The sequence below is a fragment of the Stigmatopora nigra genome, chromosome 13 (genome assembly GCF_051989575.1).
Source record: "Stigmatopora nigra isolate UIUO_SnigA chromosome 13, RoL_Snig_1.1, whole genome shotgun sequence".
In the NCBI taxonomy this organism is placed as follows: Eukaryota; Metazoa; Chordata; class Actinopteri; order Syngnathiformes; family Syngnathidae; genus Stigmatopora; species Stigmatopora nigra.
Window position 1 is genome coordinate 3,721,768 of NC_135520.1, and position 17,176 is coordinate 3,738,943.

At 38.4% G+C, this 17,176-nt stretch overlaps 2 protein-coding genes across 3 annotated transcripts; one reads left to right on the forward strand and one right to left on the reverse strand.

The window, feature by feature from the left end:
* Positions 1-1,681: 1,681 nt before the first annotated feature.
* Positions 1,682-11,104, reverse strand: nrde2 (NRDE-2, necessary for RNA interference, domain containing). 2 transcript variants are annotated; one of them, XM_077731170.1, is made up of 20 exons: positions 10,999-11,104; positions 10,597-10,702; positions 10,282-10,452; positions 10,052-10,192; positions 9,398-9,654; positions 8,921-9,150; positions 8,356-8,577; positions 8,076-8,265; positions 7,694-7,827; positions 7,158-7,278; positions 6,910-7,079; positions 6,633-6,804; positions 6,199-6,416; positions 5,158-5,635; positions 4,176-4,528; positions 3,953-4,092; positions 3,390-3,531; positions 3,018-3,089; positions 2,509-2,670; positions 1,682-1,822 (listed from the first exon to the last, which is right to left on the reverse strand). In XM_077731170.1, exons 1-19 carry the CDS (start codon positions 11,057-11,059, stop codon positions 2,545-2,547), a joined length of 3,504 nt encoding a protein of 1,167 aa, XP_077587296.1. In that variant the 5' UTR covers positions 11,060-11,104; the 3' UTR covers positions 1,682-1,822; positions 2,509-2,544. The 2 variants fall into 2 exon arrangements, with proteins under 2 accessions (XP_077587296.1, XP_077587294.1); XM_077731168.1 differs by lacking the exon at positions 1,682-1,822 and having other exon boundaries at positions 2,416-2,670.
* A 1,098-nt stretch (positions 11,105-12,202) lies between these two features.
* LOC144206538 (creatine kinase, testis isozyme-like) lies at positions 12,203-17,159 on the forward strand. The gene is made up of 14 exons (XM_077731557.1): positions 12,203-12,499; positions 13,293-13,480; positions 13,716-13,870; positions 14,020-14,152; positions 14,389-14,560; positions 14,637-14,760; positions 14,862-15,051; positions 15,130-15,307; positions 15,647-15,846; positions 15,925-16,079; positions 16,238-16,370; positions 16,451-16,622; positions 16,724-16,847; positions 16,929-17,159. Exons 1-14 carry the CDS (start codon positions 12,480-12,482, stop codon positions 17,157-17,159), a joined length of 2,175 nt encoding a protein of 724 aa, XP_077587683.1. The 5' UTR covers positions 12,203-12,479.
* The last annotated feature ends 17 nt before the right edge of the window (positions 17,160-17,176 follow it).

The following is a 17,176-nucleotide window of genomic DNA, read 5'->3' on the forward strand; positions in this document are numbered from 1 at the left end:
ATACTAGTTTTGCTGGAAATACAATTTAGAGAAAAGAAAACAGTATTATTATGCATTGGACTAAGGACTTGTGTTTTTTTTTTTAACACTCCCAATAAAAGTGAATATCTCAATCAACCCTGACAAAAAACCACTCAGAAATCGACTAAATCAGTCCAGTTGTATTAGTTTCACCAAACTCATCCAACTGGTTTTGGAAAGGCATCGTCACAACCTGGCAAGATGGCGGGCGCTCTGTGACCGCTTTAACCAAACCGGTTTAAGGAAGTCATTTTTGTAGATGGGCGTGTCAAAAACATTTGCAACACCTGCTGGTGGAAAGCAATTTAAACTAGACGTAACACAGCCTAAAAAAACATGTCAGTTCCAGAGACAATGGGACCCCATTGATTGGACACTGGACCGTTGTTATGCCTATGTTTAGTTCATTTGCATCTTCCTATTTAAACTTGAAACACACCATTCATACACCAAGCAAATTTTATGAACAGGATTACTAAAGTGCAATCCATTGAAAATGGAAGGTTTGGCAGTGAACAGTCTTTTTCTTTTTTATGAGCACTTAGTTTTTCTGTTAATAGCGCCATTGACTTGACTTTATATATATATAATAACATTACATGTGGGGTAATGCCATTATTCTTTAAAATGAAATGAATATGCAGTAAAGTGCAGCAAAAAAATGCTTTGACGAGAGGAATTTCACTGACTGGGGAGCGGTCATGTCTGTACATGCACGTGGTTAAAATGAATGAAGGGTTTGCTGGGAGGGTGCTCACAAAGAACTGAGAGTAAGATTAATCCTTAAGAGCTATATTCATTTTGTAATTTCAAAAAGTACAACAACCTTACAAAGACCTGGCTTCTTTATACTTCATCTCTATTGGTATAAAAACAATTTGGTTGTGTGCATATGTAGAAACCAGGTCTCAATTAAGTATATATTTTTAAAATTCATTACTGTATTTATTTATTATTTCATCTCATTTCTTAAATAATTAAATTATAAATGAAAAGAATGTTTTAAAAATGTACATTTACATTTGCCTGGCATACAAAAATGTTATGTCGACATATTGTAGACATCAAATCTCATTTTTATTATGTATTCATTATTATTTATAATAATAATTATATGAAAATATTTATTTTTTTCTAAATTGATCAAATCTATACAAAAAATAAAAATTAATAACAACCAATCCACTCCGATTATCACTCCCTTGAAACTACATTTTTCCTAATTTATATTTAAATCATGTTCTTCCATTTACAAAGACATCCAACTTATCTACAACTATAAATGCTTATGTTTCAGTGCCATTCGCGGCATTAGACGTCCAATTCATTTTACCTGGGAGGGTCGAAAAAGTTTTTTCCCCACACACATTTTAAAACATTATGCCGTCAATTTAAACTAGTTTATTCATTGTACCTAACATTGTTAAAATCTAGAAATGGATCTTAGGGTTTATAAAAAAAATCACGTTTGTAGCATCTGTCAACAAAAACGAATCGCATGGACTTAGTTTAGACAGGTGTTAGTAGTTCCCACATTATTCGGCTATCCCTGCAACTGCATTCAATCGGTCATATAGATCGCTTCCAAAACAAACATGCGGTATAACGGCGTTTTGTCACGATTAAAAAATGTTTGTTAAAGACATATAGATCATGCTCACCATAAGTGATACTTGTGTGCGGCTGTCCGATGGCGTTACCGGCGTAGTAGTAAGCGGTCGGGTAAATAGGCGTGGTGAAGGAGGGAGCGCCTGTCGAATCACTCCTTCTAAAATCCAGGTAGTCCTCCGCACTTGACGAACTAGTTCATCAACAACACCAACTTAACATCGTCGGCCCTATCTTCGATAACTGTAGGATTTTACATCTTTAAAAGTATAATCAAAATAGACAGTGTGTTCATTTTGCATTCCTCAAATGTCCCAAATATGTACATAATCTACTAGAATATTATATTAGTTTTTCTTAACGGTACTTTTCAGTGTTTTGTCCAAAATTCGCCCCCTCAAATGATCTTGTAAACTATGTAAATAAGTTAGAACAATTAAACAGGGAAGCCATAATTTATACAATTCGTGCCATAAATAATGAAAAACATATAGAAATGAAAGCAAGTCATTGTCTAAAAGCCATTTTTACAAACAAGTTGTTTAGTAGACATCTATAAGGCTTATTTATAAGACTATAAAATGATAATTCTATTGACGCAGAAGAAATAGCTACATTCAATCTTACAAATATTTTAAGAGTAGCTACAAGTCCTGACAAGTCATTGAAAGCTTCTTGCAAAACACCGTGATCATCTGCAAATCTGGTTCTCCTCCTTGGGACATTAGTAGTTTTATTTTCTGGATTCAGCTCTTGAATCTATTTTTTAAAATTAAAATGAAATGATTTTTAGTTTAAAAAAAAGTTTATTTTTAAAATAGGGTGAAGTTTTTTTTAAATACATTTTTTTTTTTTACAATTTACACCTCTTAAGTCTACCTCCTGAACGATGAAAGCGTTGCAAGCGAGTCTTTTTCAGTCTTCCAGCAGTATGTCGAGTTCTTCCAACGGCAATCGTACTCGCAGCTCTTTCTCCGTCATCAGATCTACAGACTCTTGCAGATGTTCGGGAAACAGGTGCACTGCATCCATGTACAACCCCTTGAAGAACAAAATTTCCCATCAATGCAAAACCTAAAAATATACATTGCCACATCTGCCTTAACCTGCACATGAATAAAAACCCGTTCTACCTTGAACTCATTGACTAACATTGACGTGCCAACGTATTTTCTCGCTTATAAGCCATATTTATAACAAAAAAAAGATGACAGAATGAAGGGTACGGCCTAATAAGACTTATAGCGTTGCTATACTCTTTTTCACTAGTAGATGTCAGCAAATTAACATGTACTATTTGTAGGTGTTTTTCTGGAGTACTCCCAGATTAAATGTATTGGATGTTTATTGTTGTCAGTGGGAAGCAATGAGTTGAGCAGTTGACGTACCTTCACCCAGGGAATATTCTGCAAGGCTTTGTAGAAAAGCCCCTTGGCTTTATCCGGTTTACCCTCTGACACCTATAAATGGAAAAAAATATTTTACTATCAACTGTGTGTTGTATGACAAAATAGTGGGAAATAGTGCAGAAATGGCCCAAATTTAATTCGAAATGATCCAAAATCTACAGAAAGTGATTGTATTTTCCCGTCAAATGCATTGGATGTCTAGTGTCGTCAATGGCACTCAATAAGTAAACATATTGTCTAAAAATAGACTGTTCTGGTCGATATTAGATCAATTTGCGATGAATGTGGCCCAAAAAACAAAAACTGATTTTGATATATGTGCTGGAGGTGACTGAGTTGCTGCCATCTTACCAGGTAATGAATATACATCCTCCAAAGTAAAGGACAGTGAGCCCCCATTTCCGTTCCTACAGCATTCTCAAACAGTCCACGGATCCGGTTGCTGAGACCATTTTCAGGCAGGACGCTCAAAGTAGCGCTTTTATCACAGGACCTGTTTAACATCATTGTTTTATATGCAATAGATAGTACAATTTATAGTTCTAAATGTCTTTTTCTATGCTGATTTAGAAAAAAAACAAGGCAACCTCCTTTTCAAAGGCATTTAAAAAATAAAATAAAAATAACAACAGACTGAATATAATTTTGAAACCACTATATGTTGGCAAAGTAACATTTACAATTTTTGGGTTATTTTCTGTTTTGCAGTAAGAAAACAACCATGACTTGATGAATCAATTCCTTATGATATTGACTTGAATGCGCTTCTGAATCATACAGTATCTCAGAAATACCACGTTTCTTAAGATTTTCCCTTTGAACTAACACATTTGTACCCTTTATACGGCGTATACAGGCAAAATTGTAAAATTCAACGGTTTTAAGACAATTTGAAGGGTAATTTTTTTTTTTACCTCTGTGCCGCATCCACCAGCTGCTTCCTTTGTTGTTCGGCAACAATAGCAAATAGCCATGGCACAATATTGCCATTTTCCCTTGTTACAGTGTGAAAAAACCTTCTCGCCCGACCAGCACTATGGTAACGATTCTCCACCTGAAACAGGCCAAGATGGGGAATCAATCGGGAATGGCAATTTTGCTTAGATCATTGAATCTGAGAAACGGGTATGGCCTTACCTGCACATATATGCTCCAAAGAGACGCACTTCCAGGCCATTTTGAAAGGGCAGATGTGAGTGTGTCTCTCAGCGTCGCCAGTGGAAACACACCAATGGCGATGTGGTACTTGAGCAACGATGCCTGCTGCACCGCCAACATCTCGCATTCAGAAGCTATCCTGCTAACCAACAGGTTGCTGCCAGAAAGGTTTTCCGACACAAAGGTGCGATGGAGCTCCTCCATTCGTTCTCTGTTCTGGATGTAGACGCAGTTTGCTGCTTTGATGCCCATAGTGAGGTATTGGAACAAAGCGTAGGAGCCGACGAGTCCTCTCAATCTAACTCTCTCTTCCTGGACATCCAATTGACCACCTAGTCATGGGATAATAATAAATAACATCTCATCAATCACAAAAATATCTAAGATACAATTTCTTTCCTAACACGTTGACAGGATTAGTTAGTGAGAAACCCCTTTCAATTCACAGCATAACAAATTTGATACAAAAACGGATGGTAGTGTAAAGGTTCAATTGCCTGACTGCGTGTGCTCTACGGCCAACTGTCGACCAGTCTAGGGTGTCCGCAACTTTTTAGGGAATCTCTTTGTATGTAAAAAAAAAGAAAAAGCAAAAAAAAAAGGGATCTTATCTTATTAGTCTTTGTAATGAATCAAAACTTGGCATTTGGTGTTGTTTTTTTCACCCTAAAGATAACCTACCCTTTTTATTATATACTACTTTTAAATCAATCTTTTTTTTCAGTGCATAATCTTCAATTGCAATGAAAATTTTGCATCTAAAATATAAAGCCCAGATTAGTATTAGAGTAATTAACATTAAATTCAACTAAAGAGAGATTAGTCGACAGATTGAAAAAGCTATGACTAATAAAAGTCATGATTTTTGGTACCAGTGTATATACCAGTATTCATCAATATGCAATAGCAATTTAGCCCATGTCTATGGTTTTGTGGTGTGTGTGTGTGTGAAGAGGCAAACCTTTTTCCTTGGCTTGAGGATTACAAAGGTCTTGATCGAGACCAGACCAAGTGGCAGTCAGAGTTTGTTCATATGACTTCCTGGCCTTGAGGATGGCAACCGGCGAGACGGGCTGTGATGACGAGGCACTTCCCGAGGCGAGCCTGGTGAGCACGCACACGGCTGGCGATGCACCTCCTTCGGGGAGAACCCCTGGCCCATTTGCTTCATTCTCGACCTCCAGTTGAGCCCACAGCAGACACAACTCACAGAGGGAGGGGTTACAAAGCCCCTTTCCCCCACCCAATGTCGTGGCTGTAGAAAACACTTTCCGAGCTTCTTCCACGTTACCCAGCAACCACTCCATGTGGGCGAACTCTTGCCACATTGCCAAAGATGAGCGGTTGTCGGGTTCTTTCAGCAGTGACTTGGCGATCCGTTTGCTGGTTTTGCTCTGAGATCGGAGGGCTTTTTTGCTGTCGCGCAAGCAACGAAACACCTGGAAATGATGAAAAAAAATGGTTTTGATTGAAATTGCAGAAAATTTGCTCAATCAGTTGTCTCCCAACTATGAGATAAACAAATGAAATATGACAAACAATATGAGTTTGAAATCATTGGTCCTGAATTGCCTTATTTGTTTTATCTTCAAACTATAGAATGGAAATTAGCACTTGGCTATAATAAGTCATAATAATAATACATATTTAAATATTATATATGTTTATTAACATGGACATGTATTTGTTCATTAATATGTATTGTTTCTTTAATCAATTAATCGAAGTCAAACTCAATATTGCAATATTAGATCATCATCATTTTTAGTCATTTTGTTGCTTATTTTTTGTATTTGTGAACTTTTTTGCATCAACTTTTGGTAACGTAAAGTTTGTGTGAGCACAAACTGCTTTTAGGGTGATATCAATGGAAAAAGACAAAAATTTAAAAGGATCCTCAAAGTTCAACTTTTGGCAATGTAAAGTCAGTCAATGTGAAAAATGTCATATTAAAATCCCTTTTGTATGTTTCTCTGATTCCTGTTAATACATAAATCCTCACCTTAAGTTTCTCATACCACATCCGGCTGAGTGACAGGATAGCTCGCTGTTGAGATGAAAGGACAGGTTGAAGCATTTGAAACATTGCGTTGACAAACTTCTCGCCCTGTTTTCCGAGCCCTGTCAATTTTCTGGTTCCCTGAAGTGTGGTCATGTGACCCAGAGAGCTCGTTCCACTGGGTAGGTTGTTGAGAGTCAAACCACGTCGGGAGTCAATACCTAAAAAGAATTCCACACTTTTTAATTTTCTCTTTCATCTTCATGTTGAATATAGTGTTGTATCGTTACTGATCCTCGTATTAATACTAGAGGTGTCCTGATGCTCTTTTACCATCATTATCTCTCATCTTGTGTATTTATATATTTCTGCCATATTTATATAATCTCTCTCTCTATATATATACATTCATCTTGATGATTAAGCAATATATTGACCTTGAGTGAGCAAAGTGAGGTCCTCCAGCAACAGGCCAGGTAGACACTTGCCCGCAGAAAGCACATTATCCACTGGCAGCCCCAAAAAAGATAAAAAATTGAGAAGGAGGCGGAGCTGGTGCTCTGGCGAAGAGAGACAAATTAGAGAAGGGCCGATGTCATCAAACAGGACCTTGAGATGGAGAAACAAACAAGAGGACCTCATTTGAAGATGCAATTTAAACAGTGGCAAAAAAAATGATCAATCGTTTCAATAGTACAGCTATATTGACTTTACCTGCCTCTCTGGGTCATCACAGTCATCTTCTGTTTGGTCCTTTTCCGGTCTCCACGGTAACCAATGCGCAGCCTCGCGGGATGACTCCACATTCAGCCACACCGCTGATCGAGGTTGACTGCGGTCCTTGATTTCCTCCTCTTCATCCCCCTCCTCCTCCTCTTCCTCATCTGTTTTTGTGATGCAATTGACATACACCTTGCAAAGAGCATTTTCCCCGCTCAAAATGATGGATGTGTTGGCGTTACCTGCGCTGGGCTGCACCCAACCGCCTTTCTCCTGGTGGATCATCCACGTTTTCCAACCTCTGGCATCCCACTCCCCAACTCTTGCCTCCCCACTATCCCAAAATGGCTCAAAAAATTCAGCCTGCACACACACAAACAAATAAGCCCCTTTCAGACATACAATGAAGTCCTGTAATTTATCGGGTTTTTTTTTTTACCCCGCAAGCCTAATGTGGAATGTTGCGTGATGTATATTAACATGTTAGGGAAGTAATTCATTCCAAAAGGTAATTTGTGGCTAGGTACTTTCTGCAAAAAACTACTTAATACTTTGATCTGTCTTGATAGCAACTGTGAGAAGCTGACTATATTGTTGCCTGTTTCTCCTCACAGCACAAAATGTTCAATAATGAATAATAATTGCAAAAAAAAAAATACAGATCAAATCATCACTAAGTCATTTGATGACTATAATAATGGGGAAAAAATTCACAGATTAACACTAATTAGTTTTGTGAACAATAGAGGGCGTGAGCTTTAATTGTGTGTTTACATACCTGTTGCTTCGTAGACAATTTTTGTACACTGTCAGGTTTAAAGAATGTAAACTCAATCATGGCTTGAAAAAGAGAAAACGCTTTCTCGGCGTGTCCAGACTGACGGAGGAAATGGCACTGCTGGATGAATATATCTGGAAAAATGACAAATGATCACCCTATGTCGGTCGGGCCACTCGTTATGTCAAGGTGCCGCTGTATTAAAGTCAGATTTGTGCATATTCTCATGACATTTATGAAGACGTTGTATTCATAGATATTAATCATTAAATTGTATTATGACTAGATCATTTATGGTTAGTAGACATGCACTTGCTTATGGCTGGCGTGATACTGGATTAGATGGCACTGATAAAATGAAAGATCTAAAAAGACATGTTACCAAGCGTATCCTCCTCAATTCCTGGAAGCGCAGGGTGGGACACCAAACTCCCATCCCGGACGGCGCTAAGCATGCTGAGACACTTGCCATACGCAGTGTTAACCTTTGACACACTGAAATTGCTGAAGTAACTCTGAGTGAAAAGGAGATACTCCTTCCACAGAGGGCCACTATTCGGGTGGAGAAATACCTTAAATAGAACATAAAACAGGAGTGAGTTTGATGGATCGATACTGTATGTTTCTAAATGAAAAGGGCAATAAAAAGGCTGTAAACCAACCAGTTTTTTCCATTCTTTAGCCAGTGCTGATGGTTCCCAAAGCTCTTGGCAGATTCTGAGTCTCTCCCGTTGCAGAGCCACACAGCTGGGGTTTGTGGCTACAGCACGCTCCGCAATGGCCAGCTTTTTCTCTAGCACAGCTTTGTGAGAAGACTTGCGGCGCTCCAGTTCTTTGCTCGCTTTGTCTTCTTCGCCTCCAAATACAGTCTCACTCAGTTCATCCTAATGTGGGACAGGCCAGACAAAGTTCAAAATGAATGGATTCAGCACCACTCAGTGTATGTATATATATATGTATAGATGTATGTGTATATGTATATATGTATATATGAATATATGTATATATGTATATATGTATATATGTATATATGTATATATGTATATATGTATATATGTATGTATGTATATATATATATATATATATATATATATATATATATATATATATATATATATATATATATATATATATATATATATATATATATATATATATATATGTATATATATATATATTCGCAAAAAATACAAGTTCAACATTTATTTAAAAGGTGAGTCATCCTACCTGATATCTAATGAATTTCAACCAGAGTTGTGTGTCTTCTGGTGTCTCTCTCAGTTTCCTGTTAAACTCTTCAGTCTGACCCATCGGAAGCACAATTTCCTGCTCAGTCTCCAAGTTGGGTTTGTCGTTAGGATCTATCTGTTCTGGCTTTCCCTTGCCCTGTAGCCAGAGAGCTGTGGTGGAGTCGTACACGCCAAGGGGATTCACGGATGACGTCTGTACTCTGACACCTGAAAAATGGCAGCCTATTGTCTTGCAACATAGAACTTAAGCAGAAAACCACCTGCCTAAATGCTTTACATCAAATAAGTATAATCTAATTGTGATTTTAATTGACATCTTGCACTGATTGCAAGGAAAAATCAGTATATTTAATCAAAAGCTGCCACCGCTTAACATCCAATCCATTTTGACTTAATATTGAATGAATGATGGTTCAGGATTTTTTAAATTTGTTTCTCTTGCTAAATTCCTTACCTGCCTCTCTTCTCTCCACCTCACCATCCTCCAGTGGAAGAAAGAGACTGGAGTTGGTGACATGACTACTTTCAGGAACACTTGGTAACGTTAGCAGAGGTAGTTGAGACTTGAGGAGCTGACGACATGCTGTAGAAAAATATCTGTCCGCTCCTTTCTGCTTGTTTCCTCCTTTACGTTTCTTTTTAGCGTCCTCCCAGTTTACTTCTTGTCTACGGTGATCCAGACCCAGTGATGAGCTGCCTTTTCTTCTATACCTGCATCATCACAGTTTTTCAATCAATTCATACATATGTGGATGGTCGGTGGTAGTCTTGAAAAAAAGTTTCCCAATGCAGTGTGGACGATTTTATCTCGTGATATACTTTTAATTTTTTTGAGGCAAAAATGATACAATAATTATGAACACACTACTACAGCAAATGGAATCCAATCAGCAATGCAGAAATATAGATTTATGGTGATAAATAGAAAAAATCAATAAAGTGTAAATATATAGCATGATATATTGCATTAAAAGCCAATACTATATTAGCAAAACTAATTTGAGTGTATGTCATTTTGTTTTTGTTAAAACACTTTTTTTATCCACTAGAGGAAATGAATGCTTTGCAAATTTTAATATTTTGAGCAATTGTCTTTTACGTGCATTACCTTGCTACGTCTCCCCTATATAGAGACTTGTACGTCCAGTTGGCAGCATCAGCTTTGCGGTCGACACAGAAGGGCTGGGTTATGGTGGACTGGATGTCATCCAACCATGAGAAAGAACTTGCAATTGGAGCAGCCTCTGGTCTGCATTCACCAGAAGACACCAACCAAGAAAAAAGTTAGCATGTGTAATTATTTAATGTGATGTAAAAAAAAACTCAGAGGGGGTGTACCTATCGAGTTCTTGTTTCCGCTTGAGATCACTTGGAAAGATTGGTTCAGAGTCTGAACCACTGCTTTCTGTTGACCTTTGAATCTTTTCTTTATGTCTTTTCTTTTTTTTCCCATGCTTTTCATGCGTCTTTTTCTTTGACGGCACACTATCCTCATCCTTTCTGTCTTTGCTGGATATAATGCAACAGGAGAGTCATATTACAAAATTGGCTTAGTCTGAAACGTCAACAATGCATTTTTTATTGGGGCGTATTATTAAATTTTTATCTTAAATAAAAGTGTTTTTTTTTTGTTGGTATATTTTTAATTGTTACCTTGAGTCCTTGATCAGCAGTTCATCACTTTTTTTCTCTAAAAAGCGACTGTGAAGGGACAGGGCATCACTTGTCTGAAAACTCTTATTGTTTAGCCAGTTTAATTCTAAATAAGGAAATAAAACAGTTACTTCAGTGACAATAATAATACCAATACTAGCCAGCACATAATCGAGCAATGGTATTAGGATTAAGTCAACCCCGGATTATCCTTCCAAGCATTTTCATTAAAACATAACAATATTGAGAGTGATTTGAAATAGAATGGGACTTGAAAACGTCGTGTTCAGCCCTGTCATTTCAAACCACTGAAAAGTAATGAGGGATGTCGATCTGATGTACTTTTAATAAAACAATCACAAATACGCGAATCCAACATGTACGATATGGACAGATCGTTACCATTTGACGATTCTGCAGTTTTATCACTAGAAACTCCTGCAAAAGCTGCAAACAGTGCCATGTTTACATCGACGGAGGTTACCGGGCATACAGTCGCAGGAAAATTACGTCATTGTCACATGACTCGTTCGCGCATAGTATTTGTTCCAATTTAACGCCTATATATTTAAATCTTTAGAATATGGTGCTTTTCTTTATCAATAAATTCAGTGGTTATGTTATTCTATTTATTCTTTGTTGTCGTTTAGTTGTATTAATGCGTGGATGTGAAAATATAGTGTATTTGCTTGTTTCAACAACAATAAATGCACAAATTAAATAAATATAACAACGCGGCGCTCACCCACTATTCACTATTAAGTACGCACCTAAAAGTAATCGGATTTCAAGTGTAAACAATGAAAAAAATTAAAAACAATAAGAAAAACAAAAAAAAAAAGAAATACAGAAAATGTCAAATAAACACTGAAGATTTTATTCAAATGTGTTTAATGTAAAAGCTACAAATAAATGTTAATTGAGAAAAATGTTTGAAAATAGATCTAAAATAAGATGAAATAAACATGTTAACAATACACAAAGTTTAATGATCAAATGCACAAAAATGTTAAAGCAATAAAATAAAAAATAAGGTAAGTATTTATATGCATTTCTTAGGGATCTGATGATGAAGGTACATTTTTCATCCACTCCACTTTTGTAAAGTTTTTCTTTCACTTGATCAAGGTTATTATCTTGTAACTTTAGAAGATTCAATTATTTCATGTACACGAGAGGAAGCCCGCGTACCACAGGTGGTCAGTCCCGTCGAATTGCATTGGACGTCTGGTGCCGTCTTTGGCAGTGAGACATCATTACTCAATTCCAGTCAGTTTGAATTGATTTGATTTCTAGCCTGCGGGGAAATCCAGTATCAACCAGCATTTAATTTTTGCTGATGTAAACTGGTTAACATCAGCAAAACACTGGTTTGTCATCATGAAGGTACTGGTCCGGGTATACTGGACTAACAACCTTTTCAGTATTCAGTTTGCAACTGTGGATATATACATATGTATTTAATAATCAAACAATTACGTGTTCACAGTTACTGAGTTGGTGAAATTGATTGGCACTACGCATGCGTCATGAGCTTTCTTAACGCTCAAAGCATCCATCACGAATACGAATTTAACGTCTTGTTCTTTTACCCAAAGTGAACGTGAAGCAAACCATGCCTTTGGATGATCGCCCTCGTAGTTTCGTGTCTCGTTTATTTTACCATTCGTATTTATGACGTTGCGCTTATATAGGTTGGGAAAGACGCATATTAACGTGTTTCCCATACACTGCAGGACGCGTTTTGCCTGTGCAGTCTATCACACATTCCTCAAGATCGACCAGAAAAGTTATTATTTCAGTTACCATTTCACACAATATCTCTCCAAATCGACCGGAAAAGTTATTATTCTTAGTGTTGGATCTGCGAAGACGACGGCAACATGTCAGATAATGCTGAAGTGTAAGTGCGCAATATTGCCCATCTGTAAGCCTGAAAGTTATGAATTATTACTCCTTCATATTAAATGTTACTTCCCATTAGTAGGAAACTGAAAATTTCTCTTGAACCCTTTAACAAGAGGCAATTTCAGTTTTTAATTGTCATTTTAATAAGGTATATATTGCATATTCAGTCGATAACAAGATCTAATTTGGCCCTTAAGAATGAAATGAAAACATTGGGAATGACTAATCACCAGTAAATGTCACATTTATTGCATATGGGAACATGATTGCGAGTTAAAGGCAGTCAATTATTTAATTCACAGTCTAATATGTATTCATAAATATATAATCATAAATATATGAATTAATTCATAAATCGACTGATTTATGTAAATAACAGTGACAACTGGCATCAGACATGATCTAAAACAGTGTATACATAAATGATAATCCCAACCCACATATTTAGAGATCATTAGAGGGAGTAAGATATATATTTTTTAGTTCTGTTGATATCTTTGACTCAATATTTGACACTATTTTGCACTAGACAAAAAAAAAAAACCAAATCTTCCATTACTCATATTTTAGAGCACACATTTATGGAAATGATACATTCATTTTACTACCAAAGTTAGAATCACAGAGTGAATTTAAAATGTTTCATTATTATAAAGTAATAGGCTAATGGACACCTGTGCCATCAAAGTCATTAGTCACAAAATATCATAACATACATATCTTAGGACTGATTGTGATGTCATGTGCTGAATTATGCAAAGTTGTTGTTTTTTTTTTTTGGTTGCTAGCTCTGATGGGATGGCCAACCTTCAGCTGGGAGAGCGTTCAGTGAAGGATGACTTCCCTAACTTGAGCCAGCACAACAATCACATGGCCAAGTTGTTAACTATGGACATGTACAACAAACTCAGGGAGAAATGTACCCCCAATGGCTTCACCATTGACGATGTCATTCAGACCGGAGTGGATAATCCAGGTATGATATCTCATTTTGGCAAGATCTGTATGGTGTTCATGACTTTATTCAGCAGTAATAGCATCAGTCACAGCATAAAAAGTGCATAGTGGATACCTTCCTGTTTGTGCGCCCCTGCCGTTTAATATATAATAGTAAATTAAAAGGGGTATATTAAACAGCAAAATATGGTAATTGGCATTGATGTGAGTTTAGTCTGTTTGCTGTCAAATTACTTTTCAAACAATAATTGTAGGTCACCCCTACATCATGACGGTGGGCTGTGTGGCTGGCGATGAGGAGTCATATGAAGTCTTTAAAGACTTAATGGACCTCATCATTCAAGAAAGACATGGAGGTTACAGACCGTCGGATATCCACAAGACTGACCTTGATCCAGAACACTTAAAGGTACCATTGTTTACGTTTGACTATTCTTTATGAATGTAATGCTTCCTGTGAGCCTTGCAGAATGTGAATAGTGTCACAATCATGACAGTCCTTTGATAGTCATAAGACAAATTCTAATGAAATGTTTCAAAAATCTCTGCCTACAAAAGGGAGGTGATGATCTGGACGCCAACTATGTTCTAAGCACGCGTGTGAGAACAGGAAGAAGCATTCGGGGTTATTGCCTGCCGCCACACTGCAGCCGTGGCGAGAGACGTGCTGTGGAGAGGATCTCCGTTGAAGGTAATCAGAATTTGGCACTTTCATATCTAAATATTTGATGGTGACAAGTTCATTTTCACTTTATGTACCCTCACATGAGCAATACATTTTCTCCTATGGGAATGGGTTACTTATATAAACTGCGACTAATCCTTTTCACAATGCGTCGGAAATTAAATTACTCTCATGCTGGTATTAATCCATATCAACTCAAAATGGACATCAAGATAATCAACATAATTCAACTTTACTTCTAGCCCTGGATTCCTTAACTGGAGAATTGCAAGGCAAATACTACGCTTTGAAGAAAATGACCGAGGAAGAGCAGCAGCAGCTGATTGACGACCACATGCTGTTTGATAAGCCCGTGTCTCCGCTGCTGCTGGCTTCAGGGATGGCCCGTGATTGGCCAGATGCCAGAGGCATCTGGTGAGTAGGCTGACGCTTCCCGTTGAAAAATCCCAATTTGGCTATGTGGTTGCTAATGCGTCTTTTACTTCCAAAGGCACAATGATGAAAAGACATTCCTAGTTTGGGTGAATGAGGAGGACCACCTGCGCGTGATCTCCATGCAGAAAGGTGCTAACATGAAGGACGTGTTCACTCGCTTCTGCAATGGACTCAAACAGGTAGCATTTAACTCGTTGATGGTGCACATGTAATTCTTTGGCTTCCATTATGGCTCTAATCGTCATTTTAATAACTGATTGTCCTGGTATTTGTTTTCAAGCTGGAGGGCTTGTTCAAAGAAAAAGGGGAAGAATTCATGTGGAGCGAGCACCTTGGCTTCATCCTAACTTGCCCATCCAACTTGGGCACCGGTTTGCGCGCTGGTGTACACGTCAAGCTTCCTAACCTAAGTCAACACCCAGATTTTAAGGAGATTCTTAAACGACTGCGTCTCCAGAAACGTGGAACTGGTATATCCCTTAAAAATTGGACTGAGTGAGATAAATATCATTGAATTGGAAATAAAAGAATAGTCTGACCCCAAACAGGTGGTGTGGACACCGATGCCGTGGGTGGAGTCTTTGACATCTCCAACGCTGACAGGCTGGGCTTCTCTGAAGTGGAACTGGTGCAGATGGTGATTGATGGAGTCAAGGTTCTGGTGGAGATGGAGAAGAGACTGGAGATACAAGAGCCCATTGAGGCGCTCATGCCATCTAAAAAGAGGTACAACCCAAATCCAAGATGGTCATTTCTGTATTTAGCATAGATTACCAGTGGGCGGCCCAGTGGCGCCAGTGGTTAGTGTTGGCCTCACAGCTCTGGGCTCAAATCTAGGTCATGTCCTCATGTGTGTAGTTTGCATGTTCTTCCTGGGGCTGTGTGGGTTTATTCCTGGTACTCAGGTTTCCTCCCACATTCCAAAAACATGCATGGTAGGCTGATGATTGGACACTCTAAATTGCCCCTAGGCATCAATTGGCCCCTCAAAACTACCGTCGTATATATTAATGGTGGGGAAAAAAAATCCTCATTGAACTCATGATTGCGTGCATATTTGTTTAGTATCACCAAAGAACCTGAGGAAAAGCCTCAGCCCGAGCCAAAGAAGCTGACACCAGAAGAGGAGTTCCCAGATCTGAGTCAGCACAACAGTTACATGGCCAAGCATTTAACCTTGGACATGTACAAAAAACTCAAGGAGCGCACTACATCTAACGACTTCACCATCGATCATGTCATTCAGACAGGCGTAGACAATACTGGTAGCGTAACAACATGGCTTAGTCCACATTCATCTTTGTGCCATTAACTATATAGTAAGACAATGATAATGTGTGCAGGTGACCCTTTTGTCATGACGATGGGATGTGTTGCCGGAGACGAGGAGTCGTATGAGGTCTACAAAGACCTTATGGACCTTGTGATTCAGGACAAACATGGAGGTTTCAAGCCAACAGACAAGCACAAGACTGAACTCAATTCCGATAAACTGAAGGTACCATCATGAGAGACTGGCATATAGTGCTAAAAGTAGGGCTGTCCAATAATGTTTAGCTTAGATAACAATACAACAATTATCGATATGGGGGTCCTGAAATAAAGCATAACATATTGTCACATTGGCAGCTGATAGTATTTGTTTTGCCCCCTAAGGGAGGAGAGGACCTCGACCCTAACTACGTTTTGAGCTCCCGTGTCCGTACCAGTCGCAGTATCCGAGGCTTCTGCCTGCCACCGTATTGCAGTCGCGGAGAGAGACGAACTGTGGAGAAGCTCACAATCCAAGGTAGAGACGGCCCCTGAAATAAGCAAGCGCTCCCAAGTCTTTACGAGTATTAACATTATTAACACAATGTACTTTTGCAGTTTTGGAATCAATGACTGGAGACATGAAAGGGAAATACTATCCATTGAAGGACATGACTGATGCTGAGCAGCAGCAGATGGTTTACGACCACTTCTTGTTTGAAAAGCCAGTGTCCCCTTTGCTGCTGGCCTCAGGGATGGCTCGTGATTGGCCCAATGGCAGAGGTGTCTGGTGGGTTTCATGCACAAATTGAGATTTTTTTAAAAAAGAAATCATTACCTGCTATTGATGGTGCTGGATATCCTCCAATCCATTTGTCTTGACCACTGCAGGTATAACGAATACAAGACGTTTCTGGTGTGGGTGAATGAGAAGGACCATCTGAGGGTGATTTCCATGCAAAAAGGAGGCAACATGAAAGAAGTGTTTACTCGCTTCTGTGATGGACTGGCTGAGGTTATTGACTTTAATTTTGAAATTTAAATATGAACTCACCTATAGTTCATTGGGAAGACTTGACACGTGTTGAATGTTTAGATGGAGTCCTTGTTCAAGAAGAAAGGTCATGTTTTTATGTGGAATGAGCACCTTGGCTTCATCGCGACTTGTCCTTCCAACCTGGGAACTGGTCTACGGGCTAGTGTTCACGTGAAGCTTCCCAACATGAGCAAGCACCCCGATTTTGATGAGGTCCTCAAGAGACTAAGGCTCAAAAAGCGTGCCGTGAGTGCAGGTAAACATGGTCTCTACGACTTATTAGCGACTTGATTCCACAGGCGTACCTC

Bases quoted from the DNA above. Each gene is read 5' to 3' on its own strand.
- nrde2 (XM_077731170.1), bottom strand. From the start codon at position 11,059: ATGGCACTGTTTGCAGCTTTTGCAGGAGTTTCTAGTGATAAAACTGCA. The intron at 8,578-8,920 runs GTAGGATGACTC...GTCCCACATTAG, and splicing joins TGAAATTCATTAGATATCAG to GATGAACTGAGTGAGACTGT. The intron at 7,828-8,075 runs GTAACATGTCTT...TCATTTTTCCAG, and splicing joins AATTGAGGAGGATACGCTTG to ATATATTCATCCAGCAGTGC.
- LOC144206538 (XM_077731557.1), top strand. From the start codon at position 12,480: ATGTCAGATAATGCTGAAGT. The intron at 15,308-15,646 runs GTACAACCCAAA...ATATTTGTTTAG, and splicing joins CTCATGCCATCTAAAAAGAG to TATCACCAAAGAACCTGAGG. The intron at 16,623-16,723 runs GTGGGTTTCATG...TGACCACTGCAG, and splicing joins CCCAATGGCAGAGGTGTCTG to GTATAACGAATACAAGACGT.